Source organism: Rhinolophus hipposideros (genome assembly GCF_964194185.1).
Source record: "Rhinolophus hipposideros genome assembly, chromosome: 19".
Lineage (NCBI taxonomy): Eukaryota > Metazoa > Chordata > Mammalia > Chiroptera > Rhinolophidae > Rhinolophus > Rhinolophus hipposideros.
Genome location: NC_138065.1, coordinates 12,395,535 through 12,408,844, shown reverse-complemented (window position 1 = coordinate 12,408,844; position 13,310 = coordinate 12,395,535). Strand labels below are relative to the sequence as shown.

Genomic DNA, 13,310 nt, shown 5'->3' with positions numbered 1-13,310 from the left:
AGTATATGTTCAAGAAATCATGTTTATAATTGCATGCTTTTTTATTGTAGGAGCAATTTACAGCGATGAGGGATTTGTATATGAAGAATGGCCAAGGGTTTGCACTAGTATATTCTATTACAGCTCAGTCCACATTTAATGACTTACAGGACCTGAGGGAACAGATTTTACGGGTTAAGGACACAGAAGATGTAAGTATTTTTCTCTATGTAAGACATACTGTCATCTCTTTGTGGCCAAATAAAAAGTATCTGTTTTCTCTGTCAATAGAGTATTTGGAGGATGGATATCTATCTGCCTGAAAGATCCCCTGTGACCAAAAATACTTTAACTTTCTAAATTTATCTACAAATTACATGCTGAGATGGTTAGAAAAGGACGACATATATGATAAAGTGCTCTTTGTCTGTGTGGGTAATGAGTGCAGCAGAGAAAAGAGTCAGAGAATGCTTAGTAGTGGGACTCAGGCCGACCTTTGAGAGGCGCTGCTTAGTCAGAAACAATGTTCCCAGAACATTGTTTAGAACCATAATAATTCGTTCGTTTCTAAACTTCTATTGGTATAGTTTTTACTTGCTGTTTTTTAAATTATATTAGAAGATTTTAACACTATTTCTTAGTTTTTGTTTTAGAATTCTTGTCTTATTTGATGGCTGGCATGGTTGTTATGCGTTTTTGCAAAGGTGAAATGTATATTTTACATGTTCACCTCAGCTTCGAGCTACAGAGAATTCCTTTTCAGTTGTATAAATTAGGATATAAAATTTCATTTGCACCTTTCTTTCTGTTTTCATGTGTTCTCTCTCATTATTAATGGGAACATATGCACCTGCTCAGGATCATAACTTTGGGTAACACTGTAGGCGGGAGAGATTTGGACTATATGACTCATGACCAACCGTAACCTAATAAATAGTCCTCTTCCTTCCCATGACTAATTCATCTAAGAGAGTTCTGTTTTCATAGGCAATTACATGCAAATCGCTGAACTCTGGTAGTGTTGATGTCTTCATCCCATGTAATAAACTACAAAAGATAGAGTTGTAGGTGTCCAGTGTGTATCGTCTAACTCGTGATAAGATAGGTACAAGATCCACCATTTCCTTTAACTTCTTTCTTTTGTATTGTGCCCATCACTTCACAAATGACTTTGCTCTCTGGGTACCTTTGAACTAAGGTCGTTGTACAGTTTCGTAGCAGCCTGTTTTATTGGAAGTGGGGGGTGTGGATGGACATAGCCAAGCATTTCTGCTATGGTGACAAAGGGAAGACATAGCTGCTTTGTGGCTTTATTTCCTCCTTAACATCTCACCTAAACTGGTCTTCAGATCTGGCTGTCACACGTAGGGGTGGACCTGTCACTGTGTGGGTCTGGCCAGGACTTGCTAGGCCTGTGAGGTGCAGCAGTTACACCACAGCGAGGCCCATGAGTACGTTCCTCCCTGTGTTGCAGGACGTTCCTTTTCCTTCAGATTTTTCTACTTGGTATTCAACTATTCATAGTAGACCACATGAGAATTTGGGGATTATATTCTTAAAATAATTTACTGAATCAACATAGTAGGACCTCTTCCATATTTTTTCTGTCTCTTCCCCTCCAATCAACTTCCTCCCAGCACACAAATGTGTGCCCTTTTTTAAGCATTTGGTGAAGTTTATAGTCCTCACTAATATACATTTCAATTGGTGGCAGATAGTTGCTTGCTTAATAAGAGCCTATGTAACAAGTATGTTAGTGTTCATTTCATGTTCTTTCCTTCCCACAGGTTCCAATGATTTTGGTTGGCAATAAATGCGACCTGGAAGATGAGCGAGTAGTTGGCAAAGAACAGGGTCAGAATTTAGCAAGACAGTGGTGTAACTGTGCCTTTTTAGAATCTTCTGCAAAGTCAAAGATCAACGTTAACGAGGTAACCTACAGCTGCTAGGCAGCATGTACAAGCGCCTTTTTAGTTTCCTGTCTTTTAAGTTAACAGCCAAAAACCAGTTAAGAAGAAAATTCATTCTTTTGAACAATCTCGATTCTATCAATTTATAGAAAACACTAAGTAATTCTTAGAAACCATATTTTTTTGCTTGCATAAAAGCACTTTACTGACTACAGTGAGGACACTTATATTTATTTACCTTATTGGCTTGGCAAAGAGGAAGTTTAAGTTAAAGAATACGTGTAAAGTCGTGCTAAGCCTCTAAATGATGAAAATGGTGTATGAAAATTGTTACATCAACCCTATATTATAACAATTACCCTATGCAAATATGTATAAATAGGTTGTAAAGTCAAGTAGAAAAACACAAAAATCAAAATAGTTATTATAATGAACTTAGGTCAAACAGAAAGATTTTACCTCATGGTTGTCGTAGAATTTGGTATTTTGAGTCCTGCTTCCCTTTAGTGCGCAACTCGAAGGGAGGACCTAGAACTGGAATTGGCTTGGGCGCTTAGGCCTGACGTAGTAGGTGCACGAGGCTTTTTTTGTCCGTGACTTAAGCACTCCACTATCTTGAGAACATAGCTGTGGACTGGAATGCTTCACAGGTAAGCTGCCTGCCTGGGTGTACAGGGCCAGTAGTTTACTGGATGCCTAAAACATTAGTCAGTCCCCAACTGCCACTACCAACCAAGCAAAAGCTTGAGGTTTCCTTTGCTTTTGTTTATTTTAACAGTGATTTTTTTTTAAGCTTTTTGGGTTTTGTTTGTTTGTTTGTTTAAGGAGGAACAGCTCACAGTGGCCCCTGCGGGGATCAAACTGGCAACCTTTGGTGTTATCAACACCATGCTCTAACCAACTGAGCTAACCGGCCACCCCAATTAAAGCAGAGCAGGCTTTTTGTTCTTTGCCAGCAGCGCAGAAGCTTTACTGGCCAGTGCGCTTGCCCTTTGTAGCACCCGAGGTGATCAGTCAGAGTTCCGATCACTTAAAACAGAACTGAGAGCCGAGAGTGGGTTAGGTTATCAGAGTCCTGTATTTTTGCTTGCCGTTCCTGTGGCTTTTTCGTTCTGTGTGCCATTTTGACTAATATTACGGTTGTAGGCTGCTGCCTGACTTTTGAAGTGACCAAATTAAGTATTTGGCAGGGGGGGAAAAATTAAACTTGCTGCAAATCCTGTTTTACAAATAATTAAAGAATGTTAAAGCTTGCCTTTTTTAGGTAAAATCAATTTTTATAAGTGCATAAAAATAAGAAATTTGTAAATTTCATTTATTCAGCAAATACGTATTGTATGCATATGTATGTCTGGCACTGGATTAGGCACCAGGGTAACAGACAGACACTCCTCCTGCCCTAAAGGAGTGAGAACAAGTCCTGCTGAGATCTTCAACTACAGTTATTTCTTACTCACTGCCAAGTAAATGAAAGGAAGTGTGATATGCTTCCAGCTTCAGCTTTCTCTGTTGTAGAATTAGTTTCATAGATGTTATTTTGAAAAATGTGGCTAATCACAAAAGTTTGATTTTCAACACAGTCTTTTCCGAAAAGAAAGGTAGCTGAGCTAAAACATGTTAGGACCGATGAATAAACTTGGCTAGGAGAACAGTAGTGCACGGTCACTGCCGGCAGGGTGAGTGGCCTTGGGGATCTGGTTCTTTGCTGTCCCTGTCCTCACTCTCACTGGTACCACCCACCAAGTTCCCAGGTTGCTAGGGCTCGGCTGGGGCTGGGGTGCACCAGGGTCCAGGGAGCACGGGACAGGACATGACTTATCTGTAGGTACTTCCTTGCTGCTAAACCTCCCTGTGTGGTGCTTTCCAATACAGCAGAGCTCCTTTTTACAGCTGCTCATCAGTCCTTGACACGAGCATTTATAAAACAAAAATAGGAAAACAGTGAAATACATTAGCTATTTAAGAATATTTACTCTCTTGCAAAACATTGCAAAGTACATGCTAGAAATTATTGAGAGTGTAATATTTTGAGTTTCTTTTAATGTTTCTCTCTGTAGCCTGATAATCCAGCTACAGATTTCTTTTAATAGTTAATAGTTCCTCAGACAGCTATGCCTTATAAACAAATTGTGATTTCCGAATGCCTGAAAATGGAAGGATCATACTTTCTTTTTTTTTTAATTAACAGCTGACATTCAATATTATTTTATATTAGTTTCAGGTATACAGCACAGTGGTTAGACATTTATAACTCATGAAGTGATCCCCCCAGTAAGTCTAGTACCCGCGACACCATACATAGTTATGACAATATTACTGACTATATTCTCTATGCTGTACTTTACATCCCTGTGACTATTTTGTAACTACCGTGTTGCCCCGAAAATAAGACCTAACCAGAAAATAAGCCCTAGCATGATTTTTCAGGATGACACCCCTGAACATAAGCCCTAATGCATATTTTGGAGCAAAAATTAATATAAGACCTGGTCTTATTTTGGGGGAAACACAGTACCAATTTGTACTTAATTTCTTCCCCTTTCTCACCCAGGCCCCCCAAACCCCCTCCCATCAGGCAACCATCAGTTTGTTTGCTGTATCTATGAGTCTGTTTCTGTTTTGTTTGTTTTGTTTTTTGTTCTTTAGATTCCACAAATAAGTGAAATTATATGATGTTTGTCTTTCTCTGACATTTCACTTAGCATAATACCCTTTAGGTCCATCCATGTTGTCACAAATGGTAAGGTTTCATTTTTTTTATGGCTGCATAACATTCCATTGCATATATGTACCAGCTGGTCTTTATCCAATTGTCTATTGATGGACGCTTAGGTTGTTTCCATTATCTTGGCTATCATAAGCAGCACTGCAGTGAACATAGGGATGCATGTATCCTTTTGAAGCAGTCCTTTGCATTTCTTCGGATAAATACCCAGAAGTGGAATTGCTGGGTCATAAGGTAGTTCCGTTTTGAAATTTTTGAGGAAACTCCAAACTTTTCCATAGTGGCTACACCAGTTTGCAAGAAGGATCCTACTTGCACAAGATTCAACTCTTGGACTCAAATCTGAAATTATATAGGGGCATAACTGCGTGGCTAAATAGCTCTAATTCTCTGATATCTATCTATACATTTATAGCTATGTATTTTTTAAATCCTTACCACACCATTCTTGCTATGTTCTGAAATAGTACATAGCTACACCAAAAGCTGTCAGTCTTTATCAAGAATTAATTGTTCTCTGCCAAGAATAATAATTGTAATCAAGAAATCCTAGCTGAGGAATGGCAGAGAGACTGAGAAATTATTTTGTGTTTCCTTTAGATTTTTCTGTAGTTCAGAAAGATGAGGAAGAACCTAGGCTGAGGACTTTTCAGCATGTGTAACAAATACTATAGTTTGAGCTTGCCCTCATCACTAACCAGCTGCTGCTGTGAGGTAGGCAATGTTTGTCAAAGAAATTGTTGAGGATAATAGTACAAAATCAGTTACCTTTCTGTATAGCACCAGAAACTCGCAACTGGCTAGCATGAAGAAATGTGTGGGTTTAATTTATTTATTGTTTTAGTTTATCCTTTTATTATTTTTTATTTTATAGCTTATGCATTGAGGAGAGGGAGCTAATGAGAGCTTGTTCGTGGCTTATGCATGTTAAGTTCTTGAGGGGCTTCAGCGTTGTAAAACAACATGGATGTCAGAGTTGTGGAACAAAAACTACCATTTTGTTCATGAATTCTGTGTTTTTAACTTTCTTAGACATAAGATAATAGAGAAATTAAATGGTTAGAAGAAAATGGGAGTGGGGAGGAAGGAGCAGGAAAAAAGAATATAAACCATTTTTATAGATTTGGGGTAATCTTAGGAACATTCTAAAAAGTAAATAGAAGTAGTTTTGTCTGAGTCCATCTTAAGAAAATGTAGACTAATAATTTTTTTAATATTTTACTTCGAAAACTTACTGAAAAAATATAAGAACAATAAAAAATTTGTTTACCCTTCATCCAGATTCATCAATGTTAACATTTTGTCACATATGTGTGCATATTACACTTCTTTACTCCTAAATATGTTAGTGTACATACATATTAGGTCAAAGACATTCTCTTACACAACCACAACAGTTATTATAATCAAGAAAATTGATATTGACAATCCATGCTCAGTGCATATTCGAATTTTGCCAGTCGTCCCTATAATGTCCCTAAAAGCCAGAACATTTTAATACACTTCTGCAAAGCACTATTTCTTATGATGAATAATAGTAGGAGCTTCTGTGATAATTTTTTTTTGTTTCCCGTCATTAGTAAATGAGTATTTGCATTCCATAGCAAAGAACCAAATTTAGCTGCTGTATTTCATGTTTCCACACTTTGGCATACTTACCACTATGAAACACATAAACACCAGAATTAAAATACTCTGCTTCTGTGAAATAAGTAGTATTGTATTTTTGTCTTTGATACCTTGCATTTTTTTAATCCAAAATGAATCCAAAAGATTTATTAACAGATATTATTTGCCACTTAAAATCAAGGGTCACAGACATTTTCTGTTTTTCGCTTTAACCAAAATTAACATCACCAAAAAAGGGGCAAGCAAAAATCATATGTTAAGAGGAATATATTTTCTATTCTATTTCAGCCCAAGATGTATAACATGAATCTAATCATGTGGAAATATCAGGCAAACCCAGATTGAGGGAAATTCTATAAAGTTACTAGCTGTTATTTTTCAGAAATGACAATGTCACGAAAGACAAAGGCCAAGGAACTGTTCCAGATTAGAAAAGATTAAAGTGACAGGAAATTAAATGTTCTATGTGATTTTGGATGGATCCCTTCCAGGGAAGAGGAGGGGAATTATTATAAAGGACATTTATTCAGCTAACCAACAAGATTGGAATTTGTACTGTAGATGATTCACAATAACGTATCAATGCTAAAATGTCTTGAATGTGATTACTGTAATGTGGTTGTGTAAGAGAATATCCTTGTTCTTAGGAAATATACACACTCAAGTTCACATGGTAAAATGTTACTAATTGGTGAGTCTTGGTAAAGAATATACGTAAGTTCTTGGTACTAATCTTGCAACTTCTCTGTAAATTTGAAGTTTTTCAAAAATAGAATAAATCCGAAGAATCAAGTTGAACATTAACTTTTCTCTTAATAATTGTTTCGAAGCATATAAGATTCCATGAAGAATATAACTTCTACATTATTTTACACTAACTCTTTTTCTTAATTTGATATTGAATATCATATTAAGAGCAAATGCATTTCCTTCATTATAAATAATAAGTCCTGCTTTACCCTGAGAGTCAGCTAGAGCTTCTAAGAAACCTGCCTTTACATCAAAGCAGCAAAATATAGATCCAAGAGCAGAATAATAAGGCACAGAACCAAGATTGTTTTGTGGAACAAGGTCTCAAATATTGGTTGAATAAGTATTTTTCTCTTCTTTTTAGATATTTTATGACCTGGTCAGACAGATAAATAGAAAAACACCAGTGGAAAAGAAGAAGCCTAAAAAGAAGTCATGTCTGCTGCTTTAGACCTGCAGTAGCAGCAGCTCTGAGCCAGGTAAGATGCGAAAAGCAGAACACATGCCTTTCTTGTCCTCTTACTTTGTTTTGGGCTTTCCCCAATCTTAACCACTTCCCATTTCACCTGGTAGGGTATTTCCAGGCTTCTGTAACTTGGGAAGGTGACGAACTATAGATATGTTCGTCTGCTGGGTAAGCTCTCTCCCTACCCAGGAGATGCTACTCTGGCCTGAGGCAAAGGCCATGTCTCTTTTGCTCGCCGCTGTCTCTCCAGTGCCTGGTGTAGAATGGGGATTCAGAAATGGTGGTTGAATGAATAGAATGCCCTCCAAGGTCACTCCTAAATTCATGTTGAATTGAAGAGGAGCAAAGGCTTAAGTGCACCTTTGATGACGAATTATTTTAAAGTGAACACACCAATATGTGAGGTGTGATCACAAAATACAGTGAATGTTTAAATAAAAATTTATTATAGTAAAAGACACATTTCCATTAACCCCCCTCACTACATTCCCCCTCACTTCGAACACACTTATCCCATCATTCTTGCCACTTTCTGAAGCAGTTCTGGAAGTCCTCTTTTGTGAGTGTCTTTAGTCGTGCTGTCGTGGCTGCCTTGATGTCTTCAGTCGATTCAAAACATTTACTTTCATGGTCATTTTGACTTTGGGGAAGAGCCAGAAGTCGCATGGTACCAGATCCAGTGAATAAGGTAGATGAGCAGACACCGTAATGTTTTTATTTGACAGAAATTGCCGTACCAGAAGTGATGTGTGACACAGAACATTGTCACGATGGAGGATGAAACGTTTGCCCGTTTCATGTTAATGCATTGTTCATGATCCATGATTTATGCCACACTTTAAAATACGCCTGCTCTCAACCATAGCTCACACCCATTGACTGCACCAAACAAGTTGAAACTTGTCGCACAGTGTTACTAAGGTTCAGCGCGCCACTTCCTGTATTGAAGATCCCCTCCTTTCTGTTGGATGGCACTTGGCAGCATTCATCAAATATGTGTGTTGTTGAGAATTATCCTTGCTGCATATAGCAGTAGTTCATGCCAGCAATATACTTACATGTTCTACAATTGATTTACGTTTGCGTCCTTCCAGGAATTAGTGTGGGTAGCTGCCGTGCACATGCTTGTACACATCTTCATGCATGTGTGCTTACGTTTCTGTTTGGTGTGTGTCTAGGACCAGATGACCACATGGTACACTATGTATATGAACAGTTTTAGCAGAGTCTGCTAAACAGTTTTCCAAAGTGGTTGTACCAGTTCACACAGCTACCAGCCGTCTGTGTAATAGTTCCACATCTTGCTCCAATTTGGTACTGTCGGTCTTTTTAACTGGAGCCACTCCACTGGATGGGTGGTGGTCAGTGCAGTTTGATGGTCATTTCCTCTCAGATATGGATTAACTTCTTTCGATGTTTTGAGGCTTCTAAGTAGTAGTTGACTTTACCGCTTAAGTTTTCATTACATGAACCTGTTGGAAAGAAATTAGTGGCAGCATTGAAGCTGCCTATCAAACCAGGCCCTATGTGACCATTTGTTTGTTTTTAACTATATATTTAATCCCCTGAACATTTTCTACTTATCTTCATCAACTGTATAAATAGTACCAAAAAAGAATATTTTTCTGTGATGGATTTAGGATGTAATTTGTACACTTGGTTTGTCCCGTGAGAGGAAAGGAAGCTTCCCACGTGAGAGTTGGTTGTGTTAACTCTTGTGAGTCTCCTGGGTCTATTTAGTAGATTACCTCTTCCAGAGCACCAAGTGAACTAGCATGTGCTTCCTCAGAGATAGGCATGAACCTCTCTCACGGGAAACACTGCGGAGTTGTACTCCCTTGTTAAAAGAATGTAGAGGGGAAATGGGCAGAAAGGGGAAAGGGGCTTGGGACTTGCCTCTGGGAATTGGATTCAGAAAAGACAGCTTCTGGCCAAATGGTTGCTTTAGGCTTTTAGTGAAATCTTGATTTAATAACTATAAATCGTCAGCTCCCTGAAAGTGATTATTATTAAAATTGCTGATGTTTGTGTTTGTGTAGGTAAGAGTACAAAGGTAGGGAAAATGAGGACTCCAATTCCTGTTCTGAAATACATTAATTCTCTTATAGTTGACTGGCTTATTGATGCCATCACCTTAGCTGATCTTCATTTAATTTCCAGTTCTCAGAAAATGTCCATTAAGCTGATGTTGAAAGGAAGAGGTGCCATCTCCTGGCCTATTATGAAAATTCACTCTTACACACCCTTCTATGTATTGTGAGTTTTATCTGAGAGGAGAGAGGTCTTGGCCTAGATATAGAAATAATAGTTTTATCCTGGTTGCAGAAATTTTTAGGCTCTGATGTGTAATTCAGCTTACAGTTTATTTCATGTAAGTCCCCTGCGATTTCTGTGAATGTTTGATAATAGGTCACTTAGCAGTCAGAATACTTTGCATGCAGAACATTTTATTGTGATTACACACTTGAAGGGTCATATTGATCCTATTGGAAAAGACTGAGATTAGGGGAAAATTTAAATAGCAGTTACAAATGTTTTTAGTAAGAGTATGTGAAGCAGCGTCCTAGCCTTAGCCTTTGCCTTCAGGCAAAATTGTATTGAAACATGTTAATCTCTTTCTAGTATGTCCCACTTTTAAAAACCTAGGATTGAAATTCTTTGTCAGGAAATTCTGCCTTTAACCTAATTCTTTTCTGCTGAACAACAAGACTAACTTTGAGTCTCTGCCCTTGAATACGGGGCTCAGCAACTTCTGCATCATCTCTTCTTGCCCTGGCCTGTGTTAGAAGTGGGAATCCTAACAGTACAGTCATAAAATGGATGAGTAAAGAATTTCCCATGGAAAGTTTATGCAGGCAGGTGCCATTTCCTTAGTGGAAAGGAACTTTACAAATAAGACGATAATGAGAAAGAAATGAAATAATCACTGTTTTCCTCTTTGGGGACAGGACTGTCAGATATATTATGAAACACTAAGTTATAATAAAGCTATTTTTAAAACATTTTTAAAGGGAGTTTAAAATAGCCCTGTTATTGGAGCTGTTTAGTATAACCCAGTTCTCTAGTAACAATGAACCAAAATCATTGTTTCTTTCTATATTATTATATGCTTGTTTAGTGCCATCTTCTGGCATCGAGAATAATATATATCTGTATTTATTCAATGTTCTAGATTACAGGAATGAAGAACTGTTGCCTAATTGGAAAGTGCCAGCATTCCAGACTTCAAAAAATAAATCTGAAGAGGCTTCTCCTGTTTTATATATTATGTGAAGAATTTAGATCTTATATTGGTTTGCACAAGTTCCCTGGAGAAAAAAATTGCTCTGTGTATATCTCTTGGAAAGTAAGACAATAGTATTTCTCCTTTGCAATAGCAGTTATAACAGATGTGAAAATAAATATACTTGACTCTAATATGATTATACAAAAGAGCATGGATGCATTTCAAATATTAGATATTGCTACTATAATCAAATGATTTCATATTGACCTTTTTATCATGATTCCTCCCTGCCAAGCACTAAAAAGTTGAACCATTATACTTTATATCTGTAATGATATAGATTATGAAATTTCCCCTCAAACTCATTGCAACAGATAACTTTTTTGAGTCATTGACTTCATTTTATATTTAAAAAATTATGAAATATCATTCTGTCATTATATTCTAATTAAAATTGTTTGTGCATAATGCTTTGGAAAAATGGGTCTTTTATAGGAAAAAACTGGGATAACTGATTTCTATGGCTTTCAAAGCTAAAATATATAATATACTAAACCAACTCTAATATTGCTTCTTGTGTTTTACTGTCAGATTAAATTACAGCTTTTATGGATGATTAAATTTTAGTACATTTTCATTTGGTTTGTGTGTTTTTGTTATTGTTTATCGATTTAAGCCCTTTCTTTTATAATGACCACATCGTTTTAAATGCACCAAGTAGTTCCTTTCTGCCTGGTACCTGCAGAACACTTCGCTTTAAACCCCTAAGTAACTGGTGATTTCTCTAAGAACAGACCTTGTACTTTCTGTTCTAGATATATTTGTTCCTACTATACAGTAAAATACATCAGACTACATAGAATAGTTTTGTATGTTCTCTCTCGATCTTAAAGATCGTATCTTATTGAATAAAATATCCCACTGTGTGTTATTTTTCTATGTAAAAAGATAAGTTTAGTACTGTATCAGGGTTTAACTTTTACTATTGCAAATCTTCCACAGCTTGTAATTTCATTGAGGGAATCCTTTTGCCATTGTTAATTTGTGGGTAGAAGTCCACCGATGAAATGTCATGTAAAATTTTTCAAATTTGCTTTATAACAGAGTGAAGAACCTGAGCGAAGTGGGTGAAAGTGGAAAAGCATGTAGAGTATGTGCCTGTTGCTTTTGCTTTGACTGTAGAAAGCAGCACAGTAGTTGTAGTGTGGGAAAGATTGCTAAGTTAACATTTGAGCTGGCTATATAGTGGTGCTTTGCTTTTCCTTCCCAGTTTTTTGCATTTTTAGAAAAGATGGGGCTTAAGTAGGACATAGACCTAGGGTGATATGACTTTTCGTATTCTCCACAGAGGTCTAGCACAACCGCTCATTAGTCAGTTAAGTGCTGGAGGAGGAAAGAAACAAGCTTAGGAAACCCTGTGCCTTGTCCCTGAATATTAAGGAGGAGACCCGTCCTAGAAAGTCCAAACCATCGCTCAGGGATGTAGACGCTGTCTCTTGCAATCCAGTGCGCAATAGTAGTCATGCCAGGCTGGAACTTGCCAGGAGTGTGGTCAGCCCCAGTTACAAACTTGAAATTGAAAACTCAGATTTCAAATGTAACCTCTGACCAACCTGAGAAAATGTTCAAGTATTGTAAAAAAATATTTGGAAATTGTATTCTTTTGAGTTTCTAATAAACTTAGTTACCTAATACTTTATCTTCTACTGATCCACTTATACATACGTCTGGGATTGAGGGGCCAAAAATCTAATAAATGCAATAAGTTTAAAAATAATAATAAAATAAAAAAGCGAAGCATTAGAGCCAGTGTGTCCAGATCAGGGTGGCATGTTTTAAGGTCCTCTAAAATCATTCTTGCTTTAAAACTCACCTCTTTCTTTGGACTTAAAATCATAGACACACATCTCACAAATGAGTAAACATTTCAGACTATTTCCTGTTGCATAGTTAGTTATTTGCCAGATTAAGTAGGATCCATTAAGTAAGTCCCAAGTTACAATCTGCTTGACCAGTAACATAAACTTGGTTCTTGTATTTTGGAACATGGTCCATAGAGAAGGATGACAGTACACTGTATTCCTTTCTCACATCTTGTATAGTCAGTCCACTTGGGATAAAGGTAGAACTGTGAAGGAAAATGCCCTTGTGACACGGTAGTATGCAGGGCAGGACCAGCTGAAACCATACACATTCTTCTCTGAAGGAAATCTCAGTCGCTGCTGAGCAAGATGGAAAGTTTTCCCGTTAGTGAGTTGGGTATTCTTTTATTGTCCCTGTGTGAACTCCTTAGCCTTGGTTCCAGCGGGGAAGGTGCCTGAAAACAAGATGTGTTTTTATAGCTGAAAAATCAAACAGTCCTCAAGAATGTATGAATCTCATAAAGTAAATACCCGAGAACTGACATCCTCTGGCTATTTACTGGCATCTGTGGCTATTTATAGTACAATGGCTTTGGTTATATGAGTATCATTATAACTTAAAGGAAGCTTGATGGTACAGTCGGTAGTTTGCTTTTTTCCCACTAAAACAAACACAAGTGACTTGAATGGCTTGGTAGTGCCCCCAATCTAGTTTTAGAAATTAAACAGTAAGGACACCGGCTAACTACGATATTACCTTCCA

General features: G+C 37.3%; 1 protein-coding gene across 16 annotated transcripts in view; it reads left to right on the top strand.

Moving 5' to 3' along the window:
* RAP1A (RAP1A, member of RAS oncogene family) overlaps window positions 1–12,379 on the top strand; it is a 72,245-nt gene extending 59,866 nt beyond the window's left edge. For all 16 annotated transcript variants that reach the window (XM_081025027.1, XM_081025041.1, XM_081025036.1 and 13 more), the window contains 4 exons: window positions 51–191; window positions 1,767–1,910; window positions 7,358–7,472; window positions 10,632–12,379. In XM_081025027.1, the coding sequence (XP_080881153.1) occupies window positions 51–191; window positions 1,767–1,910; window positions 7,358–7,444 (372 nt within the window). In that variant the 3' untranslated portion in view covers window positions 7,445–7,472; window positions 10,632–12,379. The remainder of the gene's footprint in view (window positions 1–50; window positions 192–1,766; window positions 1,911–7,357; window positions 7,473–10,631) is intronic.
* The last annotated feature ends 931 nt before the right edge of the window (window positions 12,380–13,310 follow it).